A 17,852-nucleotide genomic window follows, 5' to 3' on the forward strand; every position below is an offset into this window, starting at 1 on the left:
CTGCAAATAGAAAAGAACCTAGCAAAGACAGAATGAAAGAATAAATGTTTAATAATTCATGAATTTGACTCTGTTGGGAAATTTTGGTCTGGGAGAGGACAACACAGGGTTAATTTCCTCAGGCCTGCAACCCGGATGCAGTCATTCACTTGGGTCTGACAGCATCTGGTGTGCAGAGCCATTTAATTCCATTCTCATCCCTACAAAGCCAAACAGGCAGCTCAGGGAGCCAACCATATTAATCATCTTGAAGCTATCAGACCAATTGCAGGGTGAGGGGGGAGGGAGTTTCCTGCAGTGCTCTCTGTTTGCAGCATCCCAAGAGCAGCCTCTGCTGTGTGAAATCCAAGAAAGGACAAGTCAGCGGGTCTGGATCCGAGGAGGCAGCGGGAAAACTGGAGGGAAATCTCTTGGGGCCTGCCCAGATGGGGTTCCTTTGGCGTGTGGACTCATTTCTCAGAAAACTGTTTGCTGGGTCAGTGTAAACAGCCTGTGCAATACCTGTTTGGTACAGACCAGAAGAGGAGGAGGAGGAGGAGGGGCGGACACAGGAGCAAATGTTGCCTCCTACATGAAATCTTTCCGTCTTTAACTAACCCCAGCCTGCCGCGGCTCTGAACATGCATCATGCATGTTAAGGTATGTATGCATCCTCTGTGGCCTCAATAGACACAGAGGTTAGACCTGTTCATGTTGGCAGGCTTAGTGGCTAACACACACACACACACACACACATATAAATGACTATCCATCCAGCTTTGCAAAGACTAGTGTTGAATGTTGTAAGCCCTCCTTTAGAGAGCAGGGGCTGTTCACTTAACATCAGCAATGACTGAATCCCGTCTTTGTTTTCATTGGTTGGCCTCAGTTGCACATGTTCCTCATTAAGGGCACAAGTATACAGGATGAAGAGGGAGCAATGGATCACATGTCTGTGCCTTCCTGTGGCACCATATAACGCAAATAGAAAATATGCTTCTGTTTAAAGGTAAAAATCCAGAGGAAAAAAAATTAGTCTGTTTTCACAGGAAACGAATGGCGCATGTGAAGGCATGCACTTTTGGATGTAGGGGATCTTTGTGGAATTACAAGTGTGTGGTATGGTTTGTGTGTGGGTGGGTAAAAGCTGCTTTTGACGTTTGAAAGCGCTGCCAACTTACTTCCTACCAGCGTGCGTTGCCGTTTGGGTGGTTAGTATTCCTCTGTATATTTCGAATGTGCGTACACAGATCCCTCTTGTGCGTTTGCTACCCACATCCTGCTCAAATCAACCACCACAACCCTGTTGCCACTATCGACCTTACCCTGATTCAAAATAGACTTTTTTTCTGCAATTAGAGAAAATTATACCAGAATAAAAATAAAATGAAGATTCAGCATTTTTGTAAGACGTACACAGCCTCAGTATAATACATTTCTCACTTCAGTTACAGTTTTTCCTTTGTTTTGTTTACTCTGCAGATCTTATGGCAAAACCACCATCAAACCAGTGGAAGGATGCCTGTCGTGACCAGGAGCCAAACTAAAAACTGAGCATCCCATAATCCCTTTACACTGAGACTGAAAGCCCAACGGTTCCAGCTAACCATGGCAGCAAATGCTACTCTCACAACCGGGAGCTTTCTTTCTACGACTGCCACAAACACCACCCTGGCTCTGGAGCTCCCAACAAGCTCCGGAGCCAGGGACAACATCACTTCCAGAACATTGATGACTGTTACTATAACAACCAATGAGACCAGCCTGAACACCACAGCGCTTCCAGAGGTGGTGATTGAAGGCTCGGGCGTCGGTATGCTGCTTGTACCTTTCGGCATCATCACAGTGATTGGCTTAGCAGTGGCAATAGTAAGGATTTGACGTACTTTGCCTAAAATATTTTAGAATTTTGAAAACTATTTATTTTGAATTGTTATGTATCTGGCAAGTTTACCGCTACAAGATTTTCTCTTTCCTTTTGTTTTCTAGATGCTGTATGTTCGGAAACGAAAGCGGTAAACTTTCAAAATTTATTGTTCCTCGATTTCTAACAAACCTAAAGCAGACAAATTACTGAACTTATTTTAAAGAGCGCTTTTCTCAACAAGTCACATAAACATTTCTATTCATTTGGCAATGCAACTTTGATTTCTCTTTTAATGAAGGTTGGAAAAATTAAGACACCAGCTTATGCCGATGTACAACTTTGACCCTGCTGAAGAACAGGATGACCTGCTGGAACAGGAATTACTGGATCACGGCCGGGAAGGAAGCCTCACAGGTCCCAATGCCAAGGTATGCCATGATGTCAGTCACAGTGTTTTACTCCAGGATTCTCATTAATGTTTCACACCATTTGGAAAATAAAAATATCTGAAGCACACAAATAATATAGCAACTATTTCGTAATGATTCAAAGAGGTTCATTGTGTCTATAAGATTATACTGCGTATTTAATTTATTTTTTATCAGACACTGGTTTGTTTTGTAATGTAAAACTAAAAAAAAAATAAAAAAATACGCAATATAGCAACTAGTTCCCATTCTAGTACATTTTTTAACAGAATGAATATAGAATTTGGGTCTAAAAGTCTAATTTTACTCGCATTTTTACAGCAATCTTTATTGAAGGTGGAATAATTTCTACCTGTAAAGCCAACCACATCAAAGAATTTTACAGAAATTTCAGTTTATTTGAATTAAGATTTTTTTAAAAACACTTTGATAAATTCCTCAAAAAAGTTGCGATATAAATATTTGTATGAGATATAGACAGTATAATTTATGACACGCTGTAAGTTTTTGCTCACAACAATGTTAGTTTAAAATACAAAAATGTTGATATGAGTGTTCAGGAAAAAAGCCTCTTAAATAGCCACTGTGTCAAATCTGATCCACTTTGTTTTTTTTTTTTTACATGGTGTAACTGTATTATAAAGAATTAATTATCAACACATGTTTTTATTCTTTCAATACAGCAAATAGTCATTTAAAACAAAAAGAAAAACAATAAATGAGTTATTCTTACATTAAGTTGTGAAAATTAGCATAGTTTTTCCCGCCAAAAGTTGCATGGAAGCAGCCATCTTGAAATGATTAGTGAAAGCTCTTATACTTCCCCTAGTGGAATGATAATCCACTACAGGGCAGAAAACATGGACCACGTTCTACACAATGGGTCTTTAAGGAAAGTTGGGATCATGCTAATGATAGGGGTCTGAGAAATACACGTTTCAAATGTGATACCAATGGTCATGTAGGGTTAGGCGTGTTCTAGTTAGTCTTACAACATGTTTTTTTTAATGTCCGGTGCAGTTTTTCCTATACTATAATTCTGTTACTTTATTTCTGTTTGTCACAGTGATAATTGTGGTGCGTTTTCTTTTTATTTTTCTCAAAGTTTTGACAGTGCTGTAAGGCAAATATGGTAATGTATCACCCGTGTGTCTGTGGAACCATTTCTCCTCAAGTTTTTGTCTTTCCTTACTTCTTTCATTCTATCATCTTTAAATTCTAAAGCATCCAAAGCTGCAACAATCAGGACCGATGAAACTGATGTGACCCTTGTGCTATCCTAGGCACTTTAACGTTGGGAGTTGGGTCATCTAGACCCACTAGACAATGCTCTGAACCTTTTTTCTTCAATGATTTGTGAACCTCACTGGTGTCCATGGATTACAGGAAATCTTTCCACCTTTATCCACCTTTGTCATGGTAGGGAGAACACGTCAAAGTAAGGGTGGGGTCATAGGATAGCACAAGGGATAACTGTCATTGTGTCCATATGTGGATGGCATTAGAGCATATCCATTTCTGTTTAATTGTTCACTCCTTTTCATCACTACTCCTCTCAATTCCTGCTCAGAACTTAGAGGAGAGATGACATTGGATCGACCTGCTGCCTCTGAGCTCACTTGACACTCATTTAAAAAGAGTAAACATTTCATAGTTTCTTTTATGTCTAATGTAAAGGACTAAATGGTACAACTAATGGTCAGTTTCAGAAAGCTTGAGTATTTACTTTTCTTTCCTCTGCTTTCCCTCCTTTAATATTTGTCAAGAAAAAATATCATAAACTACTAAAAGAATTTATTTTTTAAAGGCTTTAAAAGTATTAAAAATGATCTTGCATTGGTATTTGATTTGTTGTTTACTGGTGTCACCATATAATCTTTGTCTATATTTTGATCCCTCATCTCCTCTGCAGACTCTTACAACCTCTCAAGGGACAACACAGCGACCGAGTCGCCTGGTCTTCACAGACGTAGCCAAAGCTCTCAACGCTTAGCAGCACTCTTCCATCAGCTTAGCTCTGCTTCCAAGGGCTGTTGGCCTTATGCAGAAACAGACTGTCTCCAGAACGCAAAAGGAAAACCGGACTGTTGTTAATTCACATATTGAGGGTTTTTTTTTGGTCCCGGCACATGAAATGGCAGAGTTTACAGGTGACAAAGACCAGGAAGCAGATGCATCACAGGAGCATAAAAAGGAAGTCACATTCTTGCACTGTAAACGGTTGCATAAAAACTGTACTGGAGCACTTTTTTTTTCTAAAACCATCTTGTGTCACAGCTAAAATCATTTGTCAGTTTGTCTGTACGATTCTTCCTTCATTTATTTTCATGTTTCACACCAGAAATGTGTAAATCTGTGCAGTGACTGTGGTCTTAAATATCTGACAAACTTGAATATTTCTTGAGTTAGGATTCTGAAATCAGTGGTTATCTGTTTTTCTTTTTTTTTAAGCTGGGAATTATAATATCTATTAAATCAACATTAATTAAAACAGTCAGAACCCAATTATTCTATTTTGATGTTTCCCAAAACCAGACAAAAACACATTGATAAGTGTGATATTTTATTGGTAAGCATAAAGAAGCAGGGTAGCACAAATCACAAGATGAAGAATCATAACAAAAATACACATCACAGGTGTTTGTGAGCTGTATTAATAAACTGGATGAAGACATATCAATAACATAACTATAAAAGGGAGTTAACAGTAAGGCATAAAAGATTATTTCTCAAGTTACACTTCAACTTTTTCAAGAGTTGAAAATGGATCAAGTACTGTATGAAACTATCAGTAAGATCACAGAACAACATTATCCACATATAGAGAGTAAATATCCAAAACACAACTTGTGTAAAAATAACCCACCATAGCTCAGCTAGAGGTAAATTAGGAAACAACCCTTCAAACTGAGTCCCATTCACTTATGGTCATGAATGTAGTGAGATGAGATGTGAGGACTACAATAGTATTAGTTTGACAGGTTTTTCAAGGTACAATGATCTGTGGTTCGTTTTCTTCAGAGGTAGTCCATGGCGCAAAAACTCAATCCAACATTGAAAGAACCAGTTATTTGGCAGGAGTTTATTCAGCAATGCTGAAATACACGGAAAACAACAGAGTATATGTGGATGTTGAAAAGATTTTGCAGATCAAGAAAAAAAAGTTGGTTTTCAAGTAAGGAGCATCTTATATTTGACACATTTTGAGTAATTGTTTGCTAAAAGAGATCTAAAAATCTAAAGAGGTTGGCATTTAAGGATTAGTCATTTCAGGGTGTAAGTGCGCAAATCCTCATCAACAAAGTGTAAAAAAAAAAAACTAAACTAGAGGTTGGTTTAAGACTTATTTTTTAAGGATAATGTTATAGAAGCTAGAAATACCGATGATTTCAGGTGTTTTGCATCAGATCATGTTTACTATTTTTTACATGCCTCTACCTACATCTCAAGTTTTGTGATTGCTTCCCAATCTGTGAGTAAAAACACAACCTGTTTAAGTTAAAGCATGATATGTCATTAAACAGACGTGTATCTGGAATAAATGTAAAAAATAAAACTTTACTGGCCATTACACTTATGTGAGTTGTCTATAGAAATAATACATTCCTTGCTGTAAAGCTTCAGCACTGAGCTTGTTGTAGTTCAATTTCATTTTAATAAAATGAACTAACATGTTTCTTTAAAGGACATTACACCAATTTAAGAAACTTCATTTTTGTACTTCACATTTTTGTAACACTATCTATGAATGTGATGCACATCAGAATGTCCTAAATGTGTACTGAAGAATTTTATTAACTGTATAACCTGTGATCAGTTGACCCAGAGTACATGATAATGCCTTATGCCTCATGATATCAATATTCTACTGCATTTTGTTAGTTATTAAGTTGGTTTATCTTTTAGATTGAAAGTCTGAGTAAAGTCAGAGAAAGAATAATGATAACATTTTAAATTACTTATTTGTCAGAAAACTTCCTATTATGATCCGATATGTAATTGTAGCTGTGTTACATTCCACAAAACACGATAACTCCACTCCCATTCTACATAAAAGCCTTGTGAGCTTAATTTTCTCAACCATTTCTAGAACCCAGCAATGATTTTCATAAATTCTTATCATGAGCTTTGTAATTTAAATGTAACTTAAGTGAATGTACATGTTTTCTTTATTTCAGTGTGGTAGTATGTTATGACAAAAAAATCCCTTACTTGAATTCAACCCATTGAACCAATGAAGCAAAAATACATTAAATTTGGGAATAAAACATCTTACTGGTGAATGTAAACACTGAACTGCAAAGAAAAGTCTGTCAAATATGCATACTGATAGGTGTCCATTACTATACTGAGGTTTTGCGGACCTTGTAACGTCAGGGATCAACTGCATGTTAGCATTAAGGCTAACGTGTGAAGCAAAGCTAATGTAGCTGTTTTCTCTGTGTGGATTAAATATCTTTTTACTATTAGTCGGTTTTTATTATTTTGTTTTTCTTATCTGATATTTCTTTTAACTTTTTTTATCTATGAAAAACACAAGTAAATAATATTTTGAAATAAAATAAAGAACTAATTCGTATTAGCATGATGTTAGCAAAAATTTTTTTTGTTCCATTTCAGTTTTATGTTCTTTTAATTTTGCATTTCCCTGATGTTAACTCAGTGAAAAACAGGAGTGTAGTGATTTTACAAGAAAAAGAATATAGTAGAGTGAGATTTATAATGAGGTTAATGGATGAATTAGTCATAAGTTTTGGAATTTCTCACTTATTCATTTCTCAAACTCAGAAACATGTTAGAAGGGAATATTTTGAATGAGACAAAATTTAACTTTGGTAAGAGAACTAAAAGTTACACAAGACACGTTCATTCCTGGCATGGACTAAGTCAAAAAACTGCCAGTTGCATCCTACACAAATAGAATGTCAGCCCTTGCAGCTCTTTTTTTGTGTCACATTCTTAAGTGTGTTTGAATGGAGCCGTGAGAATCATTAACCAGAAGGTTGTTCAGTGTGTAAGACTGAATGCCAAAGCTTTAACAGGTTGAATAAGTCAGTAATATTATGCATCTTGTTTTACAAGGGCTTTCCACAACACTAAAAAAAAAAAAGAGGTGTTTTGTTTTTGTAGGTTAAGTTGTTTGAGTACAAGCTGTGGCCAAACTGAGACACAACTCCCATGTATTTCAGTATTTTTTGGGCTGTTCGCTGCCATGATGTGTTGCAATTTTCAGTGTAAGAATCAGAAACAAACATGATATAATATAAATGACAACTGCATACATTGCTCCTAAAAAACATAAAAAAAACAAACCAAAAAAAAAAAAAACCTAACAAAACAAGAAAAGAAAAGAAGTATTTTACTAAACTAATACCAAGTATTTTATCAAGTTGTAAACCACTGGCTGCATTTTATTATACTTCAATGTTTTTCTTTTTTTTTTAAAATCACAGTTTTTGTGACATTGATGGTTTATTTGCACTCCTCAACTGGAGTGTAACATTTTCCTGCGTGTTGACATGTCTGCATTGTCTTTCTGCACATCAGCTGTTAAACATTTGTGTTTGGATTTGCAGTATAGTGCCTGGGAGGGGGGGGGGGAGTGAAGGGTTACTTTTTAGGAGATTTCTCGTGTAACTGAGGTAGAATGAGATCTTTAGAAGTTGAGGCTAACTGAGGTTTCAATGAGGTCTTTGTGTCAAGGCATACTGGTAATATCAAACACAGATCAGAAATGCACAACAAACACAGCACCACAATTATTACTGAGTAGACATCATGTTCCTGAATATTTTTGTACCTGAGGTTTCAAAATGGTGAAAAGCACTGACAAAAGTGGAATCCTGAGAGTGGTAAAATGAAAAAAAAATAATGTATAAGATGTAAGGGTTTATTGTTCGAATGAAATATCCGTTTCGATTTTTAGGCACATTTTTGTTGTTCCGGCTGTTGGCTGGAAAGAAGAATTGAACGTAAACTGACACCGGAGCTAACGTCTCAGCATGAGGTACTTGACATGTAGAAAACTGGACATTTCATTTGTGGAACAAACCCTTTTACATAGACCTTCAAATGAATGAATACAGCACGCTATGTTGTTACATTGGTAGAAATGTAAAATCTTCAACATTTGCAATAGAAAATATGTTAAAAAGGATTCAGTTTGGTTTCTTAACCCATGTCATACTAGCCTGCAACTCTATTCTCTCACTGCACAACAACACACACTGAGGGGTTTAAGAAATCCCATCACAGACATGAACTCAACTTTAAGAAGAATCACCTGTTTAGATGTCATGTTTAAAGAAAATCCCCCCGAAAAAGATAAGATCACTTTTGGACAATTTGTTAGATTTAGGGTTAAAACAGATTTTAAATCCTCAATCAAAACATTTATTATTGCTATGCCAGGACAGGTGACAAATTAAATAAATAACCTATCACAACCATCTACCACAAGAAGCTGGAAAGAATTTGGACAATGTTTGAGGAAGGGAGGTTAAGACGTATCAAACCCGAGTCATTTTTAGTGATGTGCATTGATTGGGAGGGGTTCCCTTAAGGAAGGCTCATCATATAAGTGGCCTTAAAAAGTTCTCAAAAAGTTCAGCCTAGTTTAAAACCAAATGGGAAATTGAACAAAGGCTGTAGTCTTCCCCACCATCATTAGCACAGCAAATCAGCTGATATCTGGTTGTAAAAACTCTGGAGGTTTTTAAGAAAAAACTTGAAACTCATCTTTTAGTTTACCTTTTAGGTATTTCCTTGTGGTTTAATGTGATTTTTTTGACCGTTTTTCCCTGCTTTATTTTGTAGAATGTGAATGAGTGTTGTTCTTTTTATTATGATGACTATTTTATCTATTTTTGTAAAGCAATTTGAGGGGTTTCTGTAGCAGTTTTCGAAAAGGGCTCTATAAACGACACACAACTCCACAAAAGCTTTTGTGCAATTTGATGTTCGTTAAGACACTTTGTGTTTCATTTTCTTTAATTTGTCACCTGCCTGTCTTTACAAAAAGGCACATCTCTTCCTCTAAACATTCAAACGCCATCTCAGAATGTCAAACTACGCCTTTATAATGTGCCATACCAAAAGATGATACCAGCGTTAAAGCAGAATTCGCTTGTCACAGTGGAGACAAAGGTTTAAATAAGTCGAGGTTGCTGTTTAAATCAGGAGGAACCAACAGAGCAATGGTTTTTGGGTGAAAATGTGTGTGTGTGTGTTCCTGAATCCCCATCGGAAACAGGAAGCACTGCTCCCCCGTCTGCCTGAGGCCAAACCTTGAGGTAGGTAGAGAGGTATCCCATCTACTCCCCTCCCTCCTGCGCAGGCACCTGAGATGTTGAGGGATCTTCCTTGACCTCCTCTGAAGGCCCCTGGAATGGCAGTGGACCAAAACCCAGTGTCAGTTACGATCAGTCTGTGTTTGGTGACTCACCATGCTAGCTGTAATGAATCAATGCGCGAAAACTACCCGAGAATACAGGAATGACTGTTAAAAGTTTATTGAGCGATTGCGTGCGAGCAGGCAGGTTCCAGCTATCAGACCTAGAAATGTGAGGAAGATGACGGTTACATCAGGAAACCAAGAAGACAGGGGAAGAGACCAGTTAGATCAGGTTTCCCCTCTTTAGACTGACTCATTCTTCCCCTGCATGTGCGTGTGTCTAAGAAAGGGAGTCTGTCTCAACGGTTTCAGTTCTTTAAGCATCTTAACCTCTTTGACAGGCTGCTATGAGGAGAGGATGTGATAAGGCAGACTAGAGGCATCATGAGTAGCTGCCTGCTTTGGTGAGAACTGTTGAGCAACACTTGCATCTGTTGAATGAACAAGATGGCAACAACAGCCCAACATTTCTGAGAAATACAAGGTGTGTGCTCTGTAACACTGGATACGATGAGAGTGTGTGTGTGTGTGTGTGTGTGGGGGGAATTCAACCGTGCATGTGAGAATTTCCAGTCAGTTTATATTAACCACAACTTGCATGTGCAGCAACGGTTTTCCACTAAAATCTGGCAAAGTAACAATAGCTCTTCTGCATTTTTTGTGTTTACTTGTAAATAGGTGATTCAAGTGGTGGTTACAGTGTTTTCTTGTGCCTCTGTCATTGTGCTCCACTGAGAATCAAAGGACAAGCAGCAAAGCACAGAAATGGCTCTTTAAATGTGCGGGACAGTGCAGAACGATCCATATGAAAAAGACACTGAGCAAATAACCCCAAATACTGGCAAATGGCTTTGTTTTTAGGATGAAATGTGTCATTCTAAAGGATTAATTCAAATCTCAATTTAATAATCATGGAACATTTCTTGGATTAATTCTAAATTATGAAGTTGGCAAACATACTATATTTTGTTGACAACCAATCACGCTGTGTCCTTGACTCCCCAAATCAAAACCCTCCAAAATAAACTCATTTTGGTCCCTCAAAGACCTGTTTTTTTATGCTTCAATGATCTAAATGCCCTAAAAAAGAAGAAAAGTTTTCAAAGTAATCTTTGAAATATTCTGTTTAGTTTTGTTGCTTAAAGAAAAAAACTTTATTTACAAAATTGAAGGTCAGAGTATCATTTAAGAGTTTTTACAAAAGATTTCATCACTTATTTAGGAGTCTGGATTTTCAAAATAAAGTGAATCGCTTTCTTTGATATTTTCCGTTCTACTCTATGCTTAAATGTTAGACATATATATATAATTTTGTTATTACTGGCAAAGCCTGGATGCTTATTTAGGTTCATAGAAAAGAAAAAATTGAACTCTAGCATACCACCAATTGAATTACACTCTAACATCCAAATGAAACACTACAATCTACAAAATCTGTAAGATTTTAAAAACATTCGGGCTAAAAGTTAAGTGAAGATTGCAGAAAAGGTTCTTAAAGTTCATCTGGTCTTAGATTTTTAAATTGAAGACACTTTGCTCCCTATCCAAGAGGTTTCCTCAATTCCACATTGGATCAAAAGTTAAAGTTAAGTTTTATTTATGGATAGATTCTGGAACCGTTTAGGGAATTCAGTGCAACAACTTCAGTGAGGTAGCTGGCATAAATTTATAAAACTGCCCTCCTAAGTCAGATCTTAACAAAGGCCTTATTTAAATCCCTTTTACCAGCGCAAGTCAATACATGTAGTTGAAAATACCACACAAAAAAGCACAACTGGCCCACCCTGAGCCTTTTTAAGATCTCATTTTCCTCACCTGCTCCTTTTCAGACACTTCGGCAGCGACTTTCCGAGGCTGCGACACAGAAGCAACAGAATCAGTCAAACGTAAGAGGGGAATGAGGCCCTGACGGCTGCACAGCTTCAGTATGCAAACACATACACACATTCGAGGCTTTGTGCATACATTTCCAATAAATCCACGAGTGTCAGTGAGTGCCCCATACCCATTTTCTTGGCCGTCCTCGTGGTCGCCGTTCCCCAACAGGCTCAACTTTCTGAGAAGAAACAAATTAGCTGTGAAAAATGTTTAGAGTTTTCAAAGTAACTATATATATTACCGCAGCTGCCATAGGTGACTGCAAAAATTAATCCAAACCAATTTTATAAAGAGAGTATTAAAGGGAGTAAAGAAGACAGAAGGCTGCCTTCACTACAGGCTGATTTAAGTGCAACAACATGGGATTACGTTGGGAAAACTTTGTCAAGCATTTAACCACATTTTACTAAATCGTTCATTATTTTTAGGTTAAACTGGCTTTTCCACTCGTGACCTCTCAGATGGCATGACCCCGAGGGAAGTGAAGGTGCTGGGATCAGTATTCTAAATCCATCTGGAAGTAAATAGAGGCACTCAGCACCAAAGATGAAAAGATTCAAGTCTAGTCAGCAACAAGTTCAGGTCTGTAGAAGCAGCATTACTCGATTGTGAAATGTTCTGGGTTTTTGGGTCAACTAAGTAGCTAAAGTTACTGGGAAAACATGAGGCGTTCTATATTATTCCGTTCTTCCAAAGAACAAAAAAAAAAGACATGCTCTACACCACCATTAAATTGGATTACACAGCATTTAGATGACACGTTCACCCAAAGGGATTCACAGATTACTGTCACGGCTGTGGACAATGTGTCTATTTTAAAGACACAATGAGTGCCCAGCCTGGGATTTGAACCCCTAACCAACCCAGGCAGCTTAACCCAGTGAGCATAACTATTTCTTTTTTTTGCTACAGAAATAATTTATGCAACTGTGGACGCCTCAGCTGCTTAAACTAACTCACTGACTTTTTTTTTTGTGTTCCTTTTAAACGCCCATGCTGGTTTAGCAGTGCAGGTGTGTGTTTTTTTTTTTTTGGGAGGTAAAAACGATCCCTTTTTGTAGTCTCATTTAAAACAATGTCAACCAAATTATAGCTGCAAAGATTTTAAGAAATGCTGCAAAGGCATAACAACGAAACAGCGGCATCTCTCTCTGGATGTAGATAAGAGTCAAATGATGGCAAACCACAGCATCGTCCAACTTTTTAACGTTTATTTCTGCATCCTAACCCATTTTCTCACATTTACACGTCTAACCTCCAGGATTTTTGCACTTTTGGAATATGTGAAATAACTTGAGATCCTCCTGACTACCAGCAATGCAAATGTGTCCTCTGTAGAGGACATTCCTAAACCTGAACATCTCCCAACCCTTGCATACTACTGAATAAATTCTTTTTGCTATCTTCAGAGGAGATTTGGGGTTTTGTGACGATCCGAAATGTGAAGGGGGCGGGGCTTGTAGTTTTTGATTGATTGATTTCCATAATTTGACTGGACACATTTTTTTTCTCTGGTAGTCAGGAGGATATATCAGACAAGTGTACTGAGGTAAGATGCCTCATCAGTGATTAAAAAAGTAACCCATAAACATCCATTAAGGCAAAGCCGTCTTGATGTTCTGATTCAAAAAGCTTCAAACTACTTTAAACCTTTAAACAGAGGATTAATCAGAGCTTTGAAGTAAGTCTTTCTCATTTATTTAGTCATGGGTTCAAGCTGAGTATAAAAACAACTATCTGTCTGAGTCATTCTTAAAACTAAAGAAACCAAACTTCACTGATCAACTGTATTTATGAGGAAACTCTGTAGTTTCTAAGTCATGTTTAACAGCAAAAACAAGAAAGTAATAACTTAACTTTAGGGATTTTTTTTGGTTAACTGTTGCAGACTCAGAAATGTATTTTTTATGGACAAAATTAGCACTTAGTTTGGATCTCAACACAGTAAATGTGCAAGAATTTCTGCAGCAAAATTAAATAACATTCAGGTTTTTTCAAGAACAAAGTATTTATTTGACCTAGTCTGAGAAATCTACCAATTGGAATAATTTAGACATAAATTGTTTAGTTTGACAGACAATGCAGGTCCTTGCGTATCAGTTTGAGCTCTGAAGTCCTGCTTGAAGCAGGAAACGTGTATTTGGGTGTTGCAACAAGAAACGAAGTTTTCCTTGTTTGGTAACATTTTCAACTGAAAACACACCAAAAACGTGCAGATGTCTGATTCCTGCAAAGATTCTTGGTTTAATCCAATGTCTGAGGATTAAAAAGAAATACTTTTACTAAAGTTTTCTTGTTCTTTTTTCCCTGAAGGTGACAGAGAAGAGGTCAGTTTGAACCTTCAGTGCAGTTCTGGGGCCTTTATCTTTGCTGCCTTTGGGTCGCCCTCGCGGTCGCTTTGGAGTTGGTGGTCCCACAGGTTCCTGTAAAATGAGATTACACATGGAAACAGAACACACAGGTGAAACGGTCAATTCCCAGCCAACGACGCTGAACCAACTTTTCAATCTCTGGATTTCTAGCGCTTTAATGAAACGAGCCGCTCTTGGGAGGCCGCGCACCTGCTGCTGCTTCCGCGGTCGACCCCTGCCCCTGCGCTTGGGCTCTTCGGTGGACTGGGCAGTGCTCGGCTCAGGAGAATGCTCTTTGGTCCCAGTGTCACTCATGCCTTTGTCTGTCCAACAGCTTTTAAGAGTGTGGGCATCAAAGCCTGGAGCTGCGGCCTCGAGGGCTTCAGGAGGGGAAAAAACAAATCCTAGGAGCTGGAGATGAGATGACAGAGAAAAAGTGCAAGAAGATATCCTTTTAAAAGCCTGATTTACAGCACATTTAAGCTAATCGGGTTCATTAAGACATTTCAAAACCAGATTTTCTGTGACTGAGCACCAGGATAAGTTGTAGAATGTGTCATTAGGTTCACAGGAGAACCTTTTTTAAGAGCAAGCGTGGGAACTGCTTCAGCGTGAGCTTTGACACCATCAAGCAAACGCAGAGAAACATGAGAGTGGTGTGCAGCGACTAAATGTAGCTCAAGATATTCACAACTCAATCTGCCGTCCAAAATCTGAAAAGTGTACGGCGCCGCTGTGTTCCCACCCAGGGAAAAGCAGAGTTCCCCATAACGTCAGGGGTGGATAATCATTCCACAGCAGGGGTGTCCGAAGAGGGGACAGATTTGATGAGGTAAAAAAGTGTCTCATTTGAACCCTGATAGTAAAATTTAATGCAAATGAAGTATTTTTTATGAAAATTCAATTGGAATGGAGTACTTTTTGTTTCTTTACATAGAACAGAAATTCATCTAAATGCATTTTCCCCATAAAATAACTGTGAATTTTGTATTTAAAGACATAAAAAGTCTGAAAAAAAACCCTGTCAACATTAAATCTGTGTTCCCATGAAATATTACAGTTTTCTGTAAACTTCCAATTTAAACCATGCGAACAAGAAAAAAGTGGTTTATATAAAGTACAAAAAACAGACACAACTGTTGTGTATTTCACAAATGGATGGTGCACAGCAGCTAATTATGGAATTGAACAAATCTCAAAGAAATCATACACACAGTTTTCAGAAGGTGCTGGGGCCACATATGAATGATTTTCTGATGGAAGCAGGGAGGCAGGTGGAAATCTGAATGCATTTGGCCAATGGGCTGGACTTTGGACATTACCTATGCTACAGGAAAAACAATGAGAATCCACTGACACATCTGAAAGCTGGTTTTGTTGAATAATATGTTGGCATTTTCACTTAACAGCTTATATTTTCACTTCTTTCCAGACGAAGAAGTGACTTTTACTTTAAGCAAATTCCCTTTAAATGTAAAGCAGCAGATTTTCAGACTCGAATTGCAACAAGTAGTGCACTGATTTCTATATCAGTACATTGAGTGTTGCTGATTCATATAGCCTAAATCTCTGTATTGATGAGTTTTTTTCTATGTTGGAATAAATAAAAGTATATGCAGGAACAGAGCAGAGGTGCTCGTGTCCAACAGTGAGCTCCAGCAGGAATGTGCCAAACACTAATTGCCAGCACAGTCCATCAAAACGGCGGCACCGAAACAGGAAGTCCGAGTAATTTGAGAAATCCATCCTCGCCTGCAGGATTTAAAGCCGAACGGGATCCTCCACTTTGGTTTGGCGGCGTCCAAACTGCCCCCGGAGGCGCAGCGCTGCTCCCGCAGACGCGCACTCGCAGGCTGTGTTTGGCACTCACTCACGCGCGGGACTCCGTGTACTTTTTGGCATATGGGCGGTAGACACCACCATAAATACACATTCTTGAGCGGCGTGAAAAAGTCGAGGCGCGCGCGCGGAGCTTCGAAAAAGTCGGGGCTCGCTAACCCCTCCATCCCCCCCACCCCCTCCATGTTTCCATCCCTTGCGCAATCGATCCGCTAAAAGTGTGCCGCGGTTTCACGGGCGAAAACAACAACAACAGGTCCCGCGCGCACAGACGAGCTAAACTTCACCCGACCGCGCGTGGAAAATACAGGTGCAGAGACTAAGCTGTGCTGTGCTGTGCTGTGCAGGCTCTGGGGGAGGGGGACAGACGCTCCAACTTACCTTGAGTCGGTTTGTGTTTGCCGGTTTGAGGCACGCGCACACCACGCAGTCCCTGCCTCTGCACAGACCCGAAAAGCTCACCGTATCGACCGATCCACGGGCAGGAGCCGACGCGCAATCTCTATCTCTCCCCCCACTCTCTCTCTCTGTCTTCCACTCTCACTCTATGTCTCTCTCCCTCCTAATCGGAAATGTGCGCGATCCCCCCAGACGTCCAGTCACGAATACCCCAGATGCAGTATAGTGGGGGGTTGTAGAACAGTATGCATCGCATACTTTCTCTATTAAAGCATGTTTCAAGAAAGAACGAGGGTAGGAGGGTTGAAACGGAGGACCCCGCCCCGCGAGGCGCACCGGACCACCCACTTGAGAGGGAGAAAGACGGGCATGGAGGCTGCTGGAGGGTCTGGTTCCGGGGCTCACAAAGTGGGGGTCTGGCAGTGCTAGGGAAGCTCCCCCTCCCCAAAAGAAGGGAGGAAAAGTTTACTTGAGCAGAAATCATAGCAAGAGCAGACAGTCTGCAAAGCCTCAAACCCAGGTTTCACCCACTTTCCCCCGCCGTTTGTCTCCCCCACCTACATGCTTTTGTGGAAGCAGTGTCCGCGCAGTCATACAGGAATGCTTTATCTGATGAGCTCTCTTTGCTGAGCAAGAACTGGCCTTTCAGCACGAATGATCAGACACGCAAAACACGAGAATACACAAAAAGCAAAGCAAAAGAAGGCCTGATGCGTAAAATGACTGTTTGGTGCAAGGCTCATGGACACCTCAAAAGTCCTCCAGTCACTCCACACTGAGGGACTTTTGTCCTCTGTGTTCATGGGGTTGCACTAAATATGCTCTTTTAATCTGATGGTCACTCAGATTATACAAAACATATTGTTTTCCTCCTAATCTACATAATCTGGACAGAACCATCTAGATCTGATATGAATTGGTTTCAAACTCTTATGAATGTATACATTTCAACTGATTTGAATTATTGATACTTTTGAAGCTGCATTTATTCTGAACACTCCAAGTTTGTTTTTTTAACCAAACTCTGAGGTCAAAATGGGGCCCTATTAGAAAAAAAACATCAATTGGATTAAAATGAAACCACTATAACTTAAAAAGTAGTCTTACTTAAAAAAGTAACCCAAAATATATATTTCAACACAAAGAACTAGACATGTAACATGTGATTAATACCATAATTTGTGTTATGGTATGGTAATATGGTAATCAAGTGTAAATTAAATGTGTACAAACAAACAAGTATACAAGAATTAGTGACAAATCCTTTCACATTTTAGCTTCATGAAGCTCAGACCACTGTTGTTTGTCCACATCAAAATAACACAAATGGAATATTATTTTATGTTAAAATAAACCTACATTCCGGCAATCCAAATAGTATTTTCCACTATTGTTTTATTTCATGTTGTTATAAGGATATGGTGGCTTCAATTAACAACTTGTCTCAGATAGATTGATCTGGTTTGATGATTATAAATGGATTTATCAATTAGGCCAATTAATCGTTACACCACTATTAATAACCCAGGAATTGGGTTGAATAAATAACCAATTGTTTTAATAGTGAAGGAGACTCATTTCCTGTTCCTATCAAAATAAAACAGCTGAAATCATGAGGCTTTTCTTGTTTTTTGTTCACTCACAAGCCGAAAACCTCAGATGAAACTTTTTGAACTTGTCTAAACACACATTCCAGCAGCAGCTAATACTGTACTGCT

At 38.7% G+C, this 17,852-nt stretch overlaps 2 protein-coding genes across 4 annotated transcripts; one reads left to right on the forward strand and one right to left on the reverse strand.

Moving 5' to 3' along the window:
* The first annotated feature begins 273 nt into the window (after positions 1 to 273).
* Positions 274 to 5,845, forward strand: c5h3orf18 (chromosome 5 C3orf18 homolog). Of its 2 annotated transcripts, XM_011474780.2 has the most exons (6): positions 274 to 639; positions 1,462 to 1,848; positions 1,969 to 1,994; positions 2,145 to 2,274; positions 3,380 to 3,406; positions 4,187 to 4,295. In XM_011474780.2, exons 2-5 carry the CDS (start codon positions 1,588 to 1,590, stop codon positions 3,383 to 3,385), a joined length of 423 nt encoding a protein of 140 aa, XP_011473082.1. In that variant the 5' UTR covers positions 274 to 639; positions 1,462 to 1,587; the 3' UTR covers positions 3,386 to 3,406; positions 4,187 to 4,295. The 2 variants fall into 2 exon arrangements, with proteins under 2 accessions (XP_011473082.1, XP_004068784.1); XM_004068736.4 differs by lacking the exon at positions 3,380 to 3,406 and having other exon boundaries at positions 276 to 639; positions 4,187 to 5,845.
* On the reverse strand, positions 4,911 to 16,447 carry LOC101155422 (high mobility group protein HMGI-C). 2 transcript variants are annotated; one of them, XM_023954849.1, is made up of 6 exons: positions 16,117 to 16,447; positions 14,107 to 14,307; positions 13,885 to 13,968; positions 11,673 to 11,723; positions 11,483 to 11,521; positions 4,911 to 9,656 (listed from the first exon to the last, which is right to left on the reverse strand). In XM_023954849.1, the coding sequence occupies exons 2-6, from the start codon at positions 14,209 to 14,211 to the stop codon at positions 9,588 to 9,590; spliced, it is 348 nt and encodes a 115-aa protein (XP_023810617.1). In that variant the 5' UTR covers positions 14,212 to 14,307; positions 16,117 to 16,447; the 3' UTR covers positions 4,911 to 9,587. The 2 variants fall into 2 exon arrangements, with proteins under 2 accessions (XP_023810617.1, XP_023810616.1); XM_023954848.1 differs by lacking the exon at positions 16,117 to 16,447 and adding an exon at positions 15,111 to 15,881.
* Between the last annotated feature and the right edge of the window lie 1,405 nt (positions 16,448 to 17,852).

The sequence above is a fragment of the Oryzias latipes genome, chromosome 5 (genome assembly GCF_002234675.1).
Source record: "Oryzias latipes chromosome 5, ASM223467v1".
NCBI classification, from domain to species: Eukaryota; Metazoa; Chordata; class Actinopteri; order Beloniformes; family Adrianichthyidae; genus Oryzias; species Oryzias latipes.